The following is a 20665-nucleotide window of genomic DNA, read 5'->3' as shown; positions in this document are numbered from 1 at the left end:
TATGCTGAGCTGGGTTTGGTTTACATAGTAGAAGAGATTTATCAATAGTGCTGAAGACTGATGTAAAGGGTAAGTATTTGTACAGGCTTCATAGCCCCATCTCCAAGATCCTATCCCAATATATAGCAGATGTAATAATAATAATGTTAGCAAATGCCTCCAATTAGAAAAGCTGTATAGTTTTTCTGATTAGCTATGTCTCTTTCCTTATGCGCAGGCACTGCAAGACCTTTGGGATCCATGGTTACGACCATTGATATAGTGACAGTTAGTTAGCTAGTTGCTAGTGGTCATAGCCATGGGGATTCCTAAGGTCTTGCAATGCCTGAACATGAGGGAAGAGATACAGTGAATCAGAAAAACTATACTACATTTCTAATTGGAGGTATTTGCTATTATTATTATTACACTTACTATGTATTGGGATAGGATCTTGGAGATGGGAATACCCCTTTAACTCACTTTTTATGAGATGACATGTCCTGTGTGACAGCGAGGGTTAGAAAAAAGGTGGAATATGGCGTTTAAACATTGTTGAAAATGACTTAAGAAGCCACACTATCTCATCACTTCCACCAAGAATGAACAGTGGAGAAAAAGACGGGACCCACTGATAAATTTATATGATTTTCTGGAGATTCTCAACCTGCTATCTGCATTGTTTAATGGAAATGGAGATTTATTAACCAGAAGATGTTGCTTCACTCCTTGTAAGCCCACTGTGGATTCTTTGAGTCCCTGGCACTGGCTGGAGTGGGATGCAAACTCTAAGGAATCTCCTTTTCTTTACCTTCAGTGGCTTATTTCTGTCTCAGACATTTATAGCATATCCTGTGAATATGCTGTAATTGTCTGTTAGATATGAGTCTCACTTTTGCAACCCATATCTGTCTTGGCAACAAAGCTCCATAATATGCAGCTGTAAATATATATTTGGTGCATGCGCAAGTCACAGCAGATCGCTGTTCATCAAGAAACACTGCAGATAATTAGACTTCTGATAAATAGGGCAATATTTTGTAATTCTATTTTTAAAAAAATTATTTTAAAGAAGGTGAGCGGATCGGAAGTCTTTAAAGGTGTCCACTACTAGGACAACCCCTTCTTAAACTAAATGTTTGGCCTCAATAAAATAATAAAGCCTGTACTCACCTCCTGTGGCGGCATCGTTCCCATGGTGTCGGACTCACGCTTCCCGGGGCTGTGATGCAGTGGAATGACACGTGATGCCCGGCGCCCAATTAGCCCTGGCGTCACTGTCTCCACCTTCAGACAAACTGAACATTTAGAGGAAGTCGGAGATCAGCTGCAATCTGGACTTCCTCTTCATGACAACAGCGCTGATTGGGCACCGGGCATCACGTGTCATTCCACTGCATCACATCCCCAGGACCGTGAGTGCCGACACCACTGGAACGGAGCCGACACGGGAGGGAAGCATAGGCTTTATTATTTTTTCGGGGTCAAACATTTATTTTAAGAAGGGGTTGTCCTAGTAGTGGATAACTCCTTTAAGAAACAGTTGACTATAGAGTCATTGGCAAAAGTTTTGAGACTGACATGAATTTTGGTTTTGACAAAATTTGCTGCTTCACTTTTTATAGCGGGAATTTGCATTAACTCTAAATTGTGATGAAGAGTTCTCAGACGAATTGAAAAAAAATTTTTTTTAAGTCATTCCTTGCCATTAAAATTAACTTGATATTAAAAAAAATACATTTCCGCTGAATTTCAGCACTGCCATAAAATGATCTGCTTACAGCATTTTATTGTTCTTATCATTAGGGGAAAGTGTTAACAAGGACAAGACAGCTGATATAACTCTCTCATGCTGATTGATTGATTGAATTATAAGAACAGACGGGTTGCTGTAAATTTGGACTGGTGCTTAAAATTATGGTTTTCTTCTGTCAACCATGTTTACCTCCAAGGAAACGTGCAGTTATCATTGTTTTACATCAAAGGGACTTTACAGGCAAGGACATTGCTGCTTAGAAGATTGCCACTAAATCAGCCAGTTATCGAATCTTCAAGCTCTTCAGATAGCGAGGTTTAATTGCTGTGAAAAAGACAGGGCACTGTTGTGAGTTCATTTTTCCCTTCACCATTGAGGTCTGATGAACTCCCTCCTCTAGTGAAGGAAGGTAGTGAGACTGATTACCAAACACCTGGGCAGCTAGATGATGACTGGGTGGCTGGAATTGAGGACTGGATATAAGGCTGCCGACGCCCTTCTTCCTGGCTGGTGATTTTCCTGCTGGATTCTTGGAGACCAGTCTGATTCCTGCATCTCAAAGCTAAGTTTTTCTGCTCTGCTTTGTACTCTTCAGTTTTGTTTTGCCTTGTTTTTTGGGAGTTCTGCCATCCCCGGCCGGGGGGTGAGCTGAATTCCATTTTTGTCTCTGATCTGTTGTTCTTTTGCTCTGTCTTCAGAATATACCTGAGTGCTGATATAGTCTTTTGAAGCCTAGTGACTACAGGGCCTGTTTTTCCTATCAGTCGGTTGGCTCATTTTGATAGGGTTTTTGCGGATGGCAGACAGCAGCTTTCCTATCCTGTCCTATGTAGTTAGCTTGGGCCCCATCATTTGCTCAACCTATCTTTCTATCTGTGTTAGTGTTTTCATCTTGCTTCACCGTCATTATATGTTGGGGGCTGCCTATTGCTTTGGGGTCTGCTCTGGGGCAGTTTAGTTTTTCCCCTTTCTGTCTTTAGGCTATGTAGTTCTCCGGCTGTGATCGAGGGGTCTAGGGCACCGTAGGAACCCCCAACGGCTACTGCTAGTTGTTGTGGATAGGTTCAGGGGTCTGCAATCCGATAGCTGCCAACCTCTCTGGTTTTTCTGGACTTGGCTGGTATTTTGTTTTTTCCTCCTTCGGTGACTCATCATAACAGAATCACCAGCCATACCACAGATCCTAGGGTACTCAATAGCAGGAGAGAATTGTAAAAAAAAAAAAAAAGTGTCGGAATTTTTTTTTTGTGTGCATATTTTTTCCTCTATATCTCTGAGGCCGTAGGGGGAATTTTTCTCTCAATGGAGATGAAGCAATTGTCTGATTGTGTGGAGCATCTCGCTGCTGAAGTGCGGGGAATTTCCGCCTTCTCTTGTTCATTCACATGCTGCTTGTCACGTCTCCGTCAGATTTGGGGCCTGCTGTTCCGGTCGCAGCCACTAGGAGGCGCCGGGCCGCCACTTCGCCGTCAGACTCGGGGACGGCTGTTCCTGCCTCGGCCACTAGGAGGCGCCGGGCCGCCACTTCGCCGTCAGACTCGGGGACGGCTGTTCCTGCCTCAGCCACTGGGAGGCGCCGTGGTTCTATTACGTCGCCGTCAGACTCGGGGCCTATGGTTCCAGCTTTAGCCACTAGGAGGCGCCGGTCTGTCACGTCACCGTTGGATTCGAGGCCTGCTGTTCCGGTCACGGCCACTAGGAGGCGCCAGACCGCCACTTCACTGTCAGACTCGGGGACGGCTGTTCCTGCCTCGGCCACTGGGAGGCGCCGTGGTCCGCCCGTGAGTTATGGTGGTGACAGAGAAGTGGCTCCTGCGCAGGCATCTGGTGGGCACAGGCTCCGCCCCTCTGTCAGTCATCAGGGGGTTACTGCAACTCCATCTGGCCTGGTCCTGGGGGCGGCCCTAATGACATCACCAGTCCAGGAACCTGTGAGGGATGACCTGATCCCTCAAATACCTTGGGACTGGTCTTGCAAGCCGCCGGATATATTCTTGGTTCCCCTGTGTGTTACTTAGTGATTGATTTCTGTTTGACTCTGACCTCAGCCTGGATTTCTGACCCCTCTTTTGCCTGACGATTCTGTACTTCTGCTACTCTCCTGGTTTGTGACCTTGGCCTGGATATTCTGACTCTGCTACTTCCTAACGATTCTGTACCTCTGCCGCCCTCCTGGTTTTTGACTCTGTTATTGCCTGCCGTTTTTGTACTTCACTCTGACGACCGTCCTGCTCTGGCCGCTGCTCCTATTCAGACAGTACCTCCTGGGCTCTGTTGTAAATCCAGATCCCTGTATAGGGGTAAAGGGTATCAGTGTTTCTCGGGGTGTTGCCTGGCTGCAGCCCAGAACCGCAGACGGACGTTACATTATATCCGGCCATAAAATTAACTGCTTCTTGTGTATATACCCAACATATACAAAAGCAGTCTCCCTGAACTTTTTTTTTTTCTTCTTCTGACTGAGCTGATTTTTAGCCTGAACACCTGTTGCAGTGCACAGCCTGGAAGATCTCTCTCATTTTCTTGGACAACTATGCGGCAGTCTGGAGTCTTCAGGGAGAGAGCTGCACCTCAGAGATCCATGCTCCTGGCACGTCGACCTCTGGGCAACTACTCTGGCTATGGTTGCCCAGGGGCTCAGGTATTGCCCGCAGATGCGGCTAAAGTTTTATTACCCATTTCAGTTTCATGTGGTCAGAAATTGCTGTGTTTAAACGCGTATGTGGATAGTGGCTCTGAAGGAAATTTTATGGATTCCTTGACTGCTAGGAATCTGGGTGTAACTCTACTAAAACTTAATGCCCCTATTAAAACCACGGCTATTAATGGCACGTCCATTATTCAGGAGGGGGTTAAGTTTGTTACTGCCAAGGTTGCCATGTCTGTGGGAGCCTTACACACTGAGCTGGTGTCATTTTTTGTGATGGACAATTTAACCTCTGCAGTTATTCTGGGTATGCCATGGCTACGCCAGCACAATCCTGTCATCGACTGGCACTTGGGTGATGTTGTACGCTGGAGCCCACAGTGTCAGAAAAATTGCATATCCTTGGCAGTAAACCAAGTTAAGGTTAAAACCCCCCACATACCGTTTGCTTTCAGAGATTTTGAGGATGTCTTTTCTATTGTAGAATCTGAAAAGCTACCCCCTCACAGAGAGTATGATTGCCCTATTGATCTGATTCCGGATGCCCGTCTCCCTAAGGGAAGAATATTTAATCTCTCTGGCCCAGAGCGTCAGGCCATGAATGACTATATTGCAGATAGCCTAAGAAAAGGGTTTATCAGACCGTCCATTTCTCCAGTTGGGGCCGGGTTCTTCTTTGTGGAGAAGAAAGATGGTGGTCTCAGACCCTGCATTGATTATCGGGAGTTGAATGCAATCACTATAAAAAACCAGTATCCGCTTCCACTCATCCCTGATCTTTTTAATCAGCTAACAGGAGCCCGTTGGTTTACTAAACTTGACCTCCGGGGGGCATATAATCTGGTCCGCATAAGAAAGGGAGATGAGTGGAAAACGGCCTTCAATACACCCCTTGGCCATTTTGAGTACCTGGTTATGCCGTTCGGACTCAGCAACGCACCTGCCGTATTTCAGCACTTTGTTAATGATATTTTTAGAGACATTTGTGGGGTGTATGTCGTGGTGTATTTAGATGACATTCTGATTTACTCTGCTGACCCTGTGACACACTCTCAACACGTCTGTTCTGTGCTACAAAGACTACGTGAACACTCCTTGTTTGCTAAACTGGAGAAATGTGTCTTTTTTGCTGAGGAGGTACAGTTTTTAGGATACATGGTTTCAGGTAAAGGCTTCCGCATGGATCCTGCCAAGGTCCAGCCTATTAAGGCTTGGGTGCAACCAAAATCGCTGAAAGCGCTGCAGCGATTTTTGGGGTTCGCTAATTATTACCGCAAGTTTATTAGAGGTTTCTCAGAGATTGCCAAGCCACTCACGGATCTGACCCGGAAAGGGGCGGACGTGGCCAACTGGAATCCTGAGGCAATTCAGGCGTTTTCTACGTTAAAAGAGAGTTTTGTGGCCAACCCAGTTTTGGTTCAGCCGGATCTGGACCGTCCACTTATTGTGGAGGTGGATGCCTCTGAAGTCGGAGTGGGAGCAGTGCTATCACAAGGCACTACATCCCTCACTCAGCTTCGTCCATGTGCGTTTTTTTCCCGCAAATTCTCTCCCACGGAGAAAAACTATGATATTGGGAATCGGGAACTATTGGCAATTAAATGGGCCTTCGAGGAATGGCGTCACTTCCTCGAGGGCGCCAAACACAAGATCACGGTAATTACCGATCATAAGAACCTGACATACCTAGAATCAGCAAAAAGGTTAAATCCTAGACAAGCAAGGTGGGCATTGTTTTTCTCTAGGTTTAATTTTATAATCAGCTTCCGCCCTGGTACAAAAAATGTGAGGGCCGATGCCCTCTCTCGCAGTTTCTGCCCCTCACAAGCCGAGGACTGTGAACCAGTTCCAGTATTGGCCACTGGGATCATTGTGTCCGCAGTGTCATTGGACCTTCTGGAGGAGATCCGTAAATCCCCAGAACAAGCCCCTGACACTACGCCACCCAACAAATTGTTCGTTCCGCCTGCATTTCGCCTACAAGTGCTTAGAGAATCACATGACTCTGTCTTGGCAGGCCATCCTGGTCTCAATAATACCGCCAGATTGATAACTAGGAATTTTTGGTGGCCGACCGTGGTTAAGGACTGCAAAGAATATGTCTTAGCATGTGAGGTCTGTGCCCGCGCCAAGTCCTCCCATACTCGCCCTGCCGGCTGGCTCCAGTCCTTGCCCACCCCCGAGAGTCCATGGACCCACATCTCCATGGACTTCATTACGGACCTACCGTCCTCAGATGGAAAGACGTGTATCTGGGTGGTGGTGGACAGGTTCAGTAAACAATGTCATTTTGTTCCCCTGTCGGGGTTACCTAACTCGGAAACGTTGAGTAAACTGTTTATTGTACATGTGGTACGTTTACACGGTGCCCCGGTCAATATTGTGTCTGACAGGGGTACCCAATTCGTGTCAAAGTTCTGGAGGGCGTTCTGTAAACGCATTGGTATTGAGCTATCTTTTTCCTCGGCTTACCACCCTGAAACCAATGGGCAAACCGAACGTGTCAACCAGGCTCTGGAGCAATACCTTCGTTGCTACATCTCAGAACACCAGTCCGATTGGGCAGAACATCTGCCACTAGCCGAGTTTGCCCTAAACAATCAGTATCAGGACTCCATTAAGTCTACCCCCTTTTTCTGCAACCACGGGCTGCATCCGCGCTTTGGCTCATTCTCGGCCAGAATGTTGGAGCTTCCTGGAGTAGAGAAAAATATACATCGTTTAAAAACCATTTGGTCTGAGGTAAACTCTAACTTGAAAGGGGCCCGGGTTAGACAGACCTCGGCAGCGAACAAACGGCGATCCAAAGGACCGCACCTGGGAGTTGGAGACAAGGTTTGGCTCTCCACCAAAAACATCAAGCTTAAAGTACCGTCTGCCAAACTGGGTCCCAGATTTATTGGTCCATACGAGATTATAGAGGTGATTAACCCGGTGGCCTTCCGTTTAAAACTCCCTCAGTCTTTCAAATTACCCAATGTCTTCCACAAGTCTCTCCTCAAGTTGTATCGCTCCCCAATTCACCCTGTCCCGTCCCCTCCTCCTCCCGTTTCGGTCGGAGGGTCCTTGGAGTATGAAGTCCAGGGTGTCCTTGACTCCCGCCTTGTAAGAGGGTCCGTACAGTATCTGGTACACTGGAGGGGCTACGGCCCGGAGGAGAGGTCCTGGGTCCCTGCACGGGACATCCATGCAAAAGCACTAATTAGAAGGTTTCACCTCCTTCACCCTGACAAACCAGGTTTTGAGGGTCCGGAGGCCCCTCTTGGAAGGGGGGGTACTGTCACGTCTCCGTCAGATTTGGGGCCTGCTGTTCCGGTCGCAGCCACTAGGAGGCGCCGGGCCGCCACTTCGCCGTCAGACTCGGGGACGGCTGTTCCTGCCTCGGCCACTAGGAGGCGCCGGGCCGCCACTTCGCCGTCAGACTCGGGGACGGCTGTTCCTGCCTCGGCCACTGGGAGGCGCCGTGGTTCTATTACGTCGCCGTCAGACTCGGGGCCTATGGTTCCAGCTTTAGCCACTAGGAGGCGCCGGTCTGTCACGTCACCGTTGGATTCGAGGCCTGCTGTTCCGGTCACGGCCACTAGGAGGCGCCAGACCGCCACTTCACTGTCAGACTCGGGGACGGCTGTTCCTGCCTCGGCCACTGGGAGGCGCCGTGGTCCGCCCGTGAGTTATGGTGGTGACAGAGAAGTGGCTCCTGCGCAGGCATCTGGTGGGCGCAGGCTCCGCCCCTCTGTCAGTCATCAGGGGGTTACTGCAACTCCATCTGGCCTGGTCCTGGGGGCGGCCCTAATGACATCACCAGTCCAGGAACCTGTGAGGGATGACCTGATCCCTCAAATACCTTGGGACTGGTCTTGCAAGCCGCCGGATATATTCTTGGTTCCCCTGTGTGTTACTTAGTGATTGATTTCTGTTTGACTCTGACCTCAGCCTGGATTTCTGACCCCTCTTTTGCCTGACGATTCTGTACTTCTGCTACTCTCCTGGTTTGTGACCTTGGCCTGGATATTCTGACTCTGCTACTTCCTAACGATTCTGTACCTCTGCCGCCCTCCTGGTTTTTGACTCTGACCTTGGCCTGAAATTGACTCTGCTATTGCCTGCCGTTTTTGTACTTCACTCTGACGACCGTCCTGCTCTGGCCGCTGCTCCTATTCAGACAGTACCTCCTGGGCTCTGTTGTAAATCCAGATCCCTGTATAGGGGTAAAGGGTATCAGTGTTTCTCGGGGTGTTGCCTGGCTGCAGCCCAGAACCGCAGACGGACGTTACACTGCTGAACCAAAGATTCCTACTCCTGATGTGTTTTTTGGGGATCGGTCTAAATTCTTGAATTTCAAGAATAATTGTAAATTATTTTTTGCCTTGAAGCCTAACTCGTCGGGGAACTCCGCGCAGCAGGTTAAAATTGTCATCTCTTTGCTGCGCGGCGATCCCCAGGATTGGGCGTTTTCTTTGAAACCTGATGATCCTATTCTGAATAATGTGAACGCATTTTTTCAAGCCTTGGGGTTGTTGTATGATGAACCTAATGCTATTGATCAGGCTGAAAAGACCCTGTTGGCATTAAGCCAGGGTCTGGATTCGGCAGAGTTGTACTGTCACAAATTCCGAAAGTGGGCGGTCCTTACTACCTGGAATGATGGTGCCTTGGCAGCCCTCTTTCAGAAGGGTTTGTCAGAAACTGTAAAATATACTATGGTGGGATTTCCTGTTCCCTCTGGTCTTGACGATTCTATGTCATTAGCCATTCAGGTGGATCGGCGTTTACGTGAACGCAAAATACACGAGAGATGTTGCCACCTGTTGAACAAATGTCTGAACCTATGCAATGTGATAGAGTTTTGTCTAGGGCGCAACGTCAGGAGTTCAGAAGGCTTAATAAGCTGTGTTTTTTTTGTGGAGATGCCTCGCATATTATTTCTGTCTGCCCTAAACGAGAGAAACGTTGTGCACACACGTTTTCTGTGGGTGGTGTTCAACCTAAGTTTCTTCTGGCAATTACTCTGATCTGCTCCCTGTCCACATTTTTTGCCAAGGCTTTTGTGGATTCAGGAGCAGCTCTGAACCTGATGGACTTGGATTTTGCTAAACGTTGTGGATTTCCTATGACACCTCTACGGATGCCTATCCCTTTGAGGGGTATTGATGCTACTCCTTTGGCGAAGAATAAACCTCAGTTTTGGACCCAGGTGGTAATGCGGGTCGCCCCAGACCATCGAGAAAATTGCAGATTTTTGGTGTTGCATAATTTGCATGATACCATTGTTCTGGGGTTTCCCTGGTTGCAAATCCATAATCCAGTTCTGGATTGGAAATCTTTGTCTGTGGTGAGTTGGGGTTGTCGGTGTGCCCTTAGTGATGCTCCTGTTTTCTCCACCTCTCCCCAGTCACATGATGTTCCTGACTATTTGGCTGACTTTTATGATGTATTTAGTGAGAATGAGTCTGCGTCTTTGCCTCCTCATAGGAGTTATGACTGTGCAATTGAGCTGAACTCGGGGTGTAAATTCCCCAAGGGTCGGCTTTTCAATTTATCTGTACCCGAGCACGAGGCTATGCGATCCTATATTAAGGAGGCATTGGAGAAGGGTCATATTAGACCATCCTCTTCACCCTTAGGTGCTGGGGTTTTTTTTGTGGCTAAAAAAGGATGGTTCATTAAGGCCTTGTATTGACTATCGTGCCCTCAACAAAATTACTGTTAAATATCAGTATCCGTTACCCCTGATTTCTGATCTATTCTCCAGAGTTAAAGGTGCTTGCTGGTTTACCAAGCTTGACCTCAGGGGGCGTATAATCTTATTCGCACTAAGCATGGGGATGAATGGAAGACTCGTTTAATACTCCGGAGGGACATTTTGAGTACCTGGTGATGCCTTTTGGGCTCACTAATGCCCCTTCTGTCTTCCAATGCTTCATGAACGATATATTCCGAGACTTTGTGGATAAATTTTTGATTATCTATCTGGATGATATTTTGATCTTCTCCAAGAATTTGGACTCTCATGTGGAACATGTTCGGACTGTGTTCCGGATTTTGAGGGAGAACTCCCTGTATGTCAAGGGATCGAAATGCCTTTTTGGGGTACAGAGGATTTCATTTTTGGGATTTATTTTGTCTCCGTCAACTATTGAAATGGACCCGGCCAAGGTACAGGCCATTTATGATTGGGTTCAGCCCACTTCTTTGAAGGCCCTCCAGAAGTTTTTGGGTTTTGCTAATTTTTATCGGAAATGTATAGCTAATTTTTCTGGTATTGCCAAGCCATTGACGGATTTGACTAGGAAGGGTGCTGATGTGCTGAATTGGTCTCCGGAGGCTGTTTCTTCCTTTCAGGAGCTGAAGTGAAGATTCACTTCTGCTCCGGTTTTGCGGCAACCTGATGTCTCACTCCCGTTTCAGGTGGAGGTGGACGCTTCTGAGATTGGTGCAGGAGCGGTGTTGTCCCAAAAAGATCCTGTGACATCTAAAATGAATCCTTGTGCTTTCTTTTCCCGAAAGTTCTCCCCATCCGAACGTAACTATGATGTGGGGAATCGGGAACTGTTGGCCATGAAATGGGCATTTGAGGAGTGGAGACATTGGTTGGAGGGAGCCAAACACCAAGTCGTGGTCCTTACTGACCACAAGAATTTGATTTACCTGGAGTCAGCCAAGCGCTTGAATCCTAGACAGGCTAGGTGGGCCTTGTTTTTCACACGTTTTGATTTTGTGGTCTCTTTTCTTCCGGGCACTAAGAATGTCAAGGCAGACGCCCTCTCTAGGAGTTTCCTTGCTGATTCTCCTGTTGTGACTAAGCCTGCTACCATCTTAAGCGAGGGGGTAGTTCTTTCTGCCATCTCGCCCGATTTGAGACGTGCTCTGGAAGAGTTTCAGGAGGACAAACCTGAGCGTTGTCCTAGTGGAAAGTTGTATGTTCCTGACCAGTGGAGGAAGAGAGTGATGTCTGAAGTTCATTGCTCTGCATTGGCTGGTCATCCAGGTATTTTTGGTACTAGAGATCTGGTGAGTCGGTCTTTTTGGTGGCCCGCCTTGTCTCATGATGTCAGGAATTTTGTGCAGTCCTGTGGGACTTGATCCCGGTCTAAACCTTGTTCTCGCTCTAGTGGCTTGTTGATGCCTTTGCCGGTGCCCAGGAGGCCATGGACCCATATTTCAATGGATTTTATCTCTGATATGCCTGTCTCTCACAGAATGACTGTCATTTGGGTGATTTGTGATAGATTCTCTAAGATGGTCCATCTTGTACCACTCCCTAAGTTGCCATCTTACTCTGAGTTGGTGCCCCTGTTTTTGCAACAGGTGGTTCGCTTGCACGGGATTCCTGAGAACATTGTATCTGGCAGAGGAGTTCAGTTTGTGTCTAGATTTTGGAGGACTTTCTGTTCCAAGCTGGCAATTCAGTTGTCCTTCTCCTCTGCGTTTCACCCTCAGACCAATGGGCAGACGGAGAGAACAAACCAGACTTTGGAGTCGTATTTGAGATGTTTTTTTTCTGCCGATCAGGATGATTGGGTTTCATTTTTGCCCTTGGCCGAATTTGCTTTAAATAATAGAGCTAGTTCTGCGACTTTGATGTCACCTTTTTTTTGTAACTTTGGTTTTCACCCTCGATTTTCTTCAGGGCAGGTGGAGCCTTCTGCCTGCCCAGGTGTTGACACTGTGGTGGAGAGAATGCACCAGATCTGGGACCAAGTAGTGGATAAGTTGTCTCTCTCCCAGGAAAAGGCCCAGCGGTTTTCCAACCGGCGTAGGACGGTCCGTTGGTCCCCAGTTTAAGGTGGGTGATATGGTTTGGTTGTCATCAAAAATATATCGCTATGAAGGTGGCTTCTCGTAAGTTTAAGCCTAGATTTATTGGACCTTACAAGATTTTGGAGATTATTAATCCGGTCTCTTTTCGGTTGGCTCTTCCTGTCACATTTAAAATTCATAATGTGTTTCATAAGTCCTTGTTGAAGAGGTTTGTTGAACCAGTAGTTCCTGTGGTGGCACCTCCTGACCCTATATTGGTTGAAGGTAACATGGAATATGAGGTAGAGAAGATACTGGATTCCCGTCTGTCTAGACGGAGACTCCAGTATTTGGTTAAGTGGAAGGGTTATGGTCAGGAGGATAATTCCTGGGTCTCTGCCTCTGATATTCATGCCGAAAGATTGGTGCGTGCCTTTCATCGGGCTCACCCGGATCGCCCTGGTGGCATGGATGAGGGTTCGGTGACCCCTCCTCAAGGGGGAGGTACTGTTGTGAGTTCATTTTTCCCTTCACCATTGAGGTCTGATGAACTCCCTCCTCTAGTGAAGTAAGGTAGTGAGACTGATTACCAAACACCTGGGCAGCTAGATGATGACTGGGTGGCTGGAATTGAGGATTGGATATAAGGCTGCCGACGCCCTTCTTCCTGGCTGGTGATTTTCCTGCTGGATTCTTGGAGACCAGTCTGATTCCTGCATCTCAAAGCTAAGTTTTTCTGCTCTGCTTTGTACTCTTCAGTTTTGTTTTTGTTTTGCCTTGTTTTTTTGGAGTTCTGCCATCCCCGGCCGGGGGTGAGCTGAATTCAATTTTTGTCTCTGATCTGTTGTTCTTTTGCTCTGTCTTCAGAATATACCTGAGTGCTGATATAGTCTTTTGAAGCCTAGCGACTTCAGGGCCTATTTTTCCTATCAGTCGGTTGGCTCATTTTGATAGGGTTTTTGCGGATGGCAGACAGCAGCTTTCCTATCCTGTCCTATGTAGTTAGCTTGGGCCCCATCATTTGCTCAACCTATCTTTCTATCTGTGTTAGTGTTTTCATCTTGCTTCACCGTCATTATATGTTGGGGGCTGCCTATTGCTTTGGGGTCTGCTCTGGGGCAGTTTAGTTTTTCCCCTTTGTGTCTTTAGGCTATATAGTTCTCCGGCTGTGATCGAGGGGTCTAGGGCACCGTAGGAACCCCCCACGGCTACTGCTAGTTGTTGTGGATAGGTTCAGGGGTCTGCAATCCGATAGCTGCCAACCTCTCTGGTTTTTCTGGACTTAGCTGGTATTTTGTTTTTTCCTCCTTCGGTGACTCATCATAACAGGGCACCCAATAAATTCCAACAGGTGCCAGGACCATCTCCTAAAGAAGATTCATAAACCGGATCAGTTCAACTCCAGCGCAGAGCTTGCTTGGGAATGGCAGCAGACAGGTGTCAATGGAGGTAAAGGATTTTGGAGTCTGGTGTCAAGAAGTGCAGGAAAGAAGCCACTTTCTCTCCTAGAAAATCATGAATGACAGACTGACATTCATTCTGACAGAAGTAGAGATTGGACGCAAAGGACGGGGGTAAAGTTTTTTTTTTTTTTATGAAGCCCCTTTCAGAATGTTTAGGGCATCTGGAAAAATGAATGTCTGAAGAAGAAAATGAGCATTACTATGAGTGCTGTGTCTGCTAACAGTTAAGCCTCTGGAGACCACTCGTGTATGGGGTTTTCATCTATGGAGGGGGCTCACTAATAATTTTACGTGAGAACACGGCCACAAATTAAGAATGGGATCTAAACCTCCTACAAAAGTAACTTTTCCCAACGATCCAGGAGCAATTTGGTGATGATCAATGCTTTTTCCAGGATGATGGAGACCGTGTCACAAAACAAAAGTGATAACTAAGTGGCTCGGAACAAAACATTGACAATTTGTGTCCTTAGCCAGGAAACTCCCCAATCTCAATCTCATTGAGAAACTGTGTTCAATCCTCAAAAAGGGGAAGGACAAATAAAAACACAGAAATTGTGATACACTCTGAGCACTGATGAGACAATGACAGGCGGTCGGTTATCAGTCAGGATTAGACCCAGAAGCTGATGGCCAGCTGCCAGGAGGTGAAGGACAGAAGTCTACAGAAATAAAGGGCAACAATGTTAATATTGAGTCGTTACATAAACTTAATGTATTTATCAATAAAGGTTTTAAAACTTATGAAATGTTTACAATTATACTTCAGCAATCAGAGAAATATCCGACTGAAACATCTAAAAACGCTAAGGCAGCAAACTGGAAAGAAATACATTTGTGTCATTCTCTAAACTTTTGGCCAAGAGACAGCAAGAAATGGTTAATCCTAATGATGCATATAATATATAACATGGACAATGAATGTCCTATTCTAATGTCATGTGAAACCTTGATTGGAGAAAGCAGAGAACATGTGCAGGACAGAGACATTCAGAAGAGGAGTCATAGTCGGGAGGTCACAGACAAGAAAAAGCGTTGTGCCTCCGCTGAATAAACAATTCTTTCACTTTTTATTATTACATGATCTCATTAGGCTTTCACTATATATTTATCAGATTTTAATTATAGCAAATATCCGAACATAAATAATCATGGTAATTATCAAAACTGTGAATATAATCAGAAAATAGGTATTCTTGGTCACAAGGCACTGCCGATACACCGTCAAAATCAGCAATAGACTCAATTGCATAGAGGATGTGCTTCACTGTAGTCATTTCATGCAATCAGTGAATATTGTTTAAAGAGGATCTGAGTCCTTCCCCCCCAATGAATGGAATAAGGAGACGTGACAGGATATTGGCAGTCTTGTCCTTCATCTGCTGAGGTTCTATGAGATGACTCAAGTCTCGCATCACTATTAGACCTTTCTACAAGCAGCAGAGCTTATGTAGGAGAACGACTCTATACTACATATTAAAGGGATTTTGCCATCTTATAAAGTGCTGACATGTTTATAGGGTATGCCATCACTTAATAATCTTATGGGGTCCAATCTTTGGGACTCCCACCAATTCTGATAATGAAGCAGTCCATCCCCCTTTTCTGTTTTCCGCTGCATAGCAATACCACGACCACATGCTATGAATGGGATCCCAGCACAGCTGGGTGGGGGGGAGCGTCCCTTTGTAATGAAAACATTATTATGGATAGTGCTGAGCCTGTCAGTCCCAGGGTCAGTGGGTGGTCCGAGTGGTCCATCTCCCACTGATGATAAAGTAATGGCATATCTTTGTAATGTGCCATCTTTTAATCTTATGGACGTGCCACAAACTTTACGGTAATATCCCTTTAAATTTTCAGTTACAATCACTTTGCTCAATACACATTGACCAGAGTGTTTAGAATCACAGTTTAATCACTCATCCCTGTCTCAATGCAAATTTACTACAATTTTCTGAAAATATGTAAAATCCCAGCAAAAAAAATTCCATTAATCAACAGAATTAGACATGGCTTTATATATATTTTAAATGCAGCAAGATAGATGGAAAACAATTTCTATACACAAGGCATGAAGGAGATTTGTTACTTACGAGAATGCAAAAGCCACAAGAGCACCACAAACGACAATAAAGTCAAGAATATTCCATAAATCTCTGAAATACGATCCCTGGTGCAGAATGAGGCCCAGATCCACCATCTAAGGAGAATAATAAGGAGATTAATTCCTTGTGTTTGGGGGCAGATTTTATCCATGGTGTTTGTGGCATTTTTCCTGCTTCAGTTTCATTGATTGTCCACATGTTGGAGATTTTATCAGACACAAATGCCTCATAATACTATAAGGAGGACTATGTGGGGCCCATTATTCTGTATGGAGGACTGTGCTGCCCATTATACTGTTTGGAGGACTATGTGGGGTCCATTATTCTGTATGGGGGATTATGTGAGGCCCATTATTCTGTATGGAGGACTATGTGCGGCCCATTATACTGTTTGGAGGACTATGTGCGGCCCATTATACTGTTTGGAGGACTATGTGGGGCCTATTATTCTGTATGGAGGACTATGTGGGGACCATTATTCTGCATGGAGGACCATGTGGGGCCCATTATACTGTTTGGAGGACTATGTGGGGCCTATTATTCTGTATGGAGGACTATGTGGGGCCTATTATTCTGTATGGAGGACTATGTGGGGCCAATTATTCTGTATGGAGGACTATGTGCTGCCCATTATACTGTTTGGAGGACTATGTGGGGTCCATTATTCTGTATGGGGGATTATGTGAGGCCCATTATTCTGTATGGAGGACTATGTGCGGCCCATTATACTGTTTGGAGGACTATGTGGGGCCTATTATTCTGTATGGAAGACTATGTGGGGACCATAATTCTGCATGGAGGACCGTGTGGGGCCCATTATACTGTTTGGAGGACTATGTGGGGCCCATTATTCTGTATGGATGACTATGTGGGGCCCATTATTCTGTATGGAGGACTATGTGTGGCCCATTATACTGTGTGCTGGATTATGTGGGGCCCATTATTCTGTATGTAGGACTATGTGGGGCCCATTATTCTGTATGGTGGACTATGTGGGGCCCATTATTCTGTATGGAGGACTATGTGGGGCCCATTATTCTGTTTGGAGGACTATGTGGGGCCAATTATTCTGTATGGAGGACTATATGGGGCCCATTATTCTGTATGGAGGACTATGTGGGGCCCATTATTCTGTATGGAGGACTATGTGGGGCCCATTATACTGTTTGGAGGACTATGTGGGGCCTATTATTCTGTATGGAGGACTATGTGGGGCCAATTATTCTGTATGGGGGACTATGTGGGGCCCATTATACTGTTTGGGGGACTATGTGGGGCCCATTATACTGTTTGGGGGACTATGTGGGGCCCATAATACTGTTTGGGGGACTATGTGGGGCCTATTATTCTGTAAGGAGGACTATGTGGGGCCCATTATTCTGTATGGAGGACTATGTGGGGCCCATTATTCTGTATAGATGACTATGTGGGCCCATTATTCTGTATGGAGGACTATGTGGGGCCCATTATTCTGTTTGGAGGACTATGGGGCCCATTATTCTGTATGGAGGACTATGTGGGGCCTATTCTGTATGGAGGACTATGTGGGGCCAATTATTCTGTGTGGAGGACTATGTGGGGCCCATTATTCTGTATGGAGGACTATGTGGGGCCCATTATTCTGTATGGAGGACTATGTGGGGCCCATTATACTGTTTGGAGGACTATGTGGGGCCTATTATTCTGTATGGAGGACTATGTGGGGCCAATTATTCTGTATGGGGGACTATGTGGGGCCCATTATACTGTTTGGGGGACTATGTGGGGCCCATTATACTGTTTGGGGGACTATGTGGGGCCCATAATACTGTTTGGGGGACTATGTGGGGCCTATTATTCTGTAAGGAGGACTATGTGGGGCCCATTATTCTGTATGGAGGACTATGTGGGGCCCATTATTCTGTATAGATGACTATGTGGGCCCATTATTCTGTATGGAGGACTATGTGGGGCCCATTATTCTGTTTGGAGGACTATGGGGCCCATTATTCTGTATGGAGGACTATGTGGGGCCTATTCTGTATGGAGGACTATGTGGGGCCAATTATTCTGTGTGGAGGACTATGTGGGGCCCATTATTCTGTATGGAGGACTATGTGGGGCCCATTATTCTGTTTGGAGGACTATGGGGCCCATTATTCTGTATGGAGGACTATGTGGGGCCTATTCTGTATGGAGGACTATGTGGGGCCAATTATTCTGTGTGGAGGACTATGTGGGGCCCATTATTCTGTATGGAGGACTATGTGGGGCCCATTATACTGTTTGGAGGACTATGTGGGGCCCATTATACTGTTTGGAGGACTATGTGGGGCCTATTATTCTGTATGGAGGACTATGTGGGACCCATTATTCTGTATGGAGGACTATGTGGGGCCCATTATTCTGTATGGATGACTATGTGGGCCCATTATTCTGTATGGAGGACTATGTGGGGCCCATTATTCTGTATGGAGGACTATGTGGGGCCCATTATTCTGTTTGGAGGACTATGGGGCCCATTATTCTGTATGGAGGACTATGTGGGGCCCATTATTCTGTTTGGAGGACTATGTGGGGCCCATTCTGTATGGAGGACTACGTGGGGAACATTATACACTGTTCACAGGTTGGCCCGTGACTTGTCCAAGTTTTTAATTTTTGCCCTCTCTGTGTTTGAGTTTGACATCCCTGGTCTAATGTGTAAGGGGAATTATAGGCCGAATTCAGTGGTCTGTATATCTCGGTCTGATGCGAGGACTGTTGTGCTTGGGTCAGAAGACCTGTGCCCAGTCCATGCAGCCATTCTCAGACCGTGGACATACAGACATCAGAACTCTGCCGTAGAGTGACATGTTCCTCATAATCAGGCCAAGGATTTCTATGGCATAAAAGGATCGACCTTGTAACATTTCAGAACGGTATTAGACACATTGATTTGTTTAATTCATAGACTGGAAGCAGAAGATCCAAAACTTTTAGGCACATTTTCTTCAATGCCACAGATGTCTCTAAATTCCTAAGCATCTCAAGAGACATCCAAAATGGCCAGAAAATGGCTGAGAAGTAAGAAACACTTTATTTTCTTGTTTTCGAAGTTACAATAACCATTGACAATACTATAATCTGTCATCAATGCCTTTGCTCCTACCTTGATAACCATTTCAAAGGTGAAGACACCAGTGAAGACATAGTCAAAATAACGTAGGACCTGCGGGTAGATAAAAAAAAAAAATGCAATTAAAATAAAGCTCTGTGTACAAATAGCGAGCAAGTCATATGAAGTATATGTCTTTATATACAACCACTATAAAGTGCTATTTATACACACGTTCTGCTTCATTTGTCCCACTGGGACCAATGTTCCCATTATTTCAATCAGCCTGCACTCTCCTCCCTCCATCTCCTCCTCTCTTGTTCACCCCCTTCCCCCTGCGGGAACTGTCCACCGTGTATAAAGAGAGAGGAACTGCAAAGTAAGCATGGCTGCAGGAGGGCGGGTGTGATTAACGGGCTGTCAGCGCAACGCACACTGGGCCCACAATGCAGCACCATCTTCCTGCGCTGCTTAACTCTTCTTGCGCGGAGCATCATTTACACTGTGCATGCTGGGGTTTCACCCATATCTCACATATTCACCCCCTATAATTAGTTATTCGCACTAATGGATGAATGTTACTGCAATCCACAGACAGAAAAGGGCCCCTGTGGAAGAACAATATATGGGCCCTTTGCAGCCCAAGAGTTCCTAAAAATGCAAAATTGCACCTGCTTCAGAGGTAGAAATGGGCCCCCTTACCTCTGTGGCCACAGTGCGACTGCACAGGTTGCACCAATGATATGTCCACTCCTGTCACAATCACTAGAAACAGTTCTCACATGATGTGATGGTTCCCAGGGGCTGAGGATAAAATGGCCCCACTATAGCCCTTCGCGATCCTTCACTTTTCTATTATTGCCAGCTCTCCTGGGCCGTTACCCCAAGTTAACTGGCCCTACCCGTCACTTACATCGCACCCATCAGTCCTATTTTAGCTGTCAGGTAGCAGAAATATAGAGGAAGGAAGGGGCCATAGAAAAATTTAAATAAGGGTCTCCATTTCTGTCCTAGATCAAGTTACCACACCCATTACCCCCAGACTAGAGAACCGAGTATCTTTAAAGGGATTCACCAATTATTGGGCAGTTCAACTGTCCTACAGTAGATACCAAAGATATAGGATCAGGCTTATTGAATTTTAACATGCCCTATCCTCTGTTACTTCAGTAGACGAGTGAATGACCTTTGCATATGTAGACTTTCCTATTGTTGATCTTCTTTTTTCTTACTTCAACTAATCAACATCCTAACATAATCATATCACCGTATTTTTATTCAAAATTTTATTAACGCTGCTTGTATCCCAGCCTTGTGGGGTCCGCACTTGGAACATCTCCTATTCACGGAGTCTGTATCATACCACTGACACATATAAAGGGAATCTGTCAGCAGGTTTTTGCTATGTAGCCTGAGAGCACTGTGATGTAGGTGCAGAGACCCTGATTCCAGCCATGTGTCACTTACTGGGCTGTGATGCTATTTTGCTATTTCAATACAATCAATTTTTTATCACCACAAGACAACTGCCCTCATGCCTCCTAGTCCAACCACGTTTGCAGCATTGATTAGCAGCTTTCTGCCTATGCATAGTGTACATAGAAAGCTGCCAATCAGTGGTGTGGTCAGGGTTGTACACAGCTCAGCATTTTGAGCTCTGCTAGATCTGCAGCAGAGAAAACTATCACGACTGCTGCACCCAGTAAACTAATAAATCGCTGGAATCAGAGTCTCTGCCCCTATATCATTCAGCAGTCAGATTACCTAGCAAAAACACAGTTGACAGATTCCCTTTAAGAAAAGATGGATCATCTAGCATGTATGCTTAAGTTAATTTTTTTTTACCTTTAAAAACTTCAAAGAAACGCTAAATGCAGAAAATGGACAACAAATAAA

The 20665-nt window shown here is 46.0% G+C and overlaps 1 protein-coding gene across 6 annotated transcripts in view; it reads right to left on the bottom strand.

Annotated features, from left to right (window-relative positions):
* The window catches only part of CACNA1A (calcium voltage-gated channel subunit alpha1 A), a 469601-nt gene that overhangs the window by 168680 nt on the left and 280256 nt on the right, over positions 1–20665 (bottom strand). For all 6 annotated transcript variants that reach the window (XM_073587384.1, XM_073587383.1, XM_073587379.1 and 3 more), the window contains exons 23-24: positions 18824–18883; positions 15682–15788 (exon numbers count right to left, since the gene is read on the bottom strand). In XM_073587384.1, coding sequence (XP_073443485.1) covers positions 15682–15788; positions 18824–18883 — 167 coding nt within the window. The remainder of the gene's footprint in view (positions 1–15681; positions 15789–18823; positions 18884–20665) is intronic.

Source organism: Dendrobates tinctorius, unplaced genomic scaffold (genome assembly GCF_039654945.1).
Source record: "Dendrobates tinctorius isolate UK_male_01 unplaced genomic scaffold, ASM3965494v1 ptg000099l, whole genome shotgun sequence".
Taxonomy (NCBI): Eukaryota; Metazoa; Chordata; class Amphibia; order Anura; family Dendrobatidae; genus Dendrobates; species Dendrobates tinctorius.
This window is presented reverse-complemented; position numbering and strand designations above follow the sequence as displayed.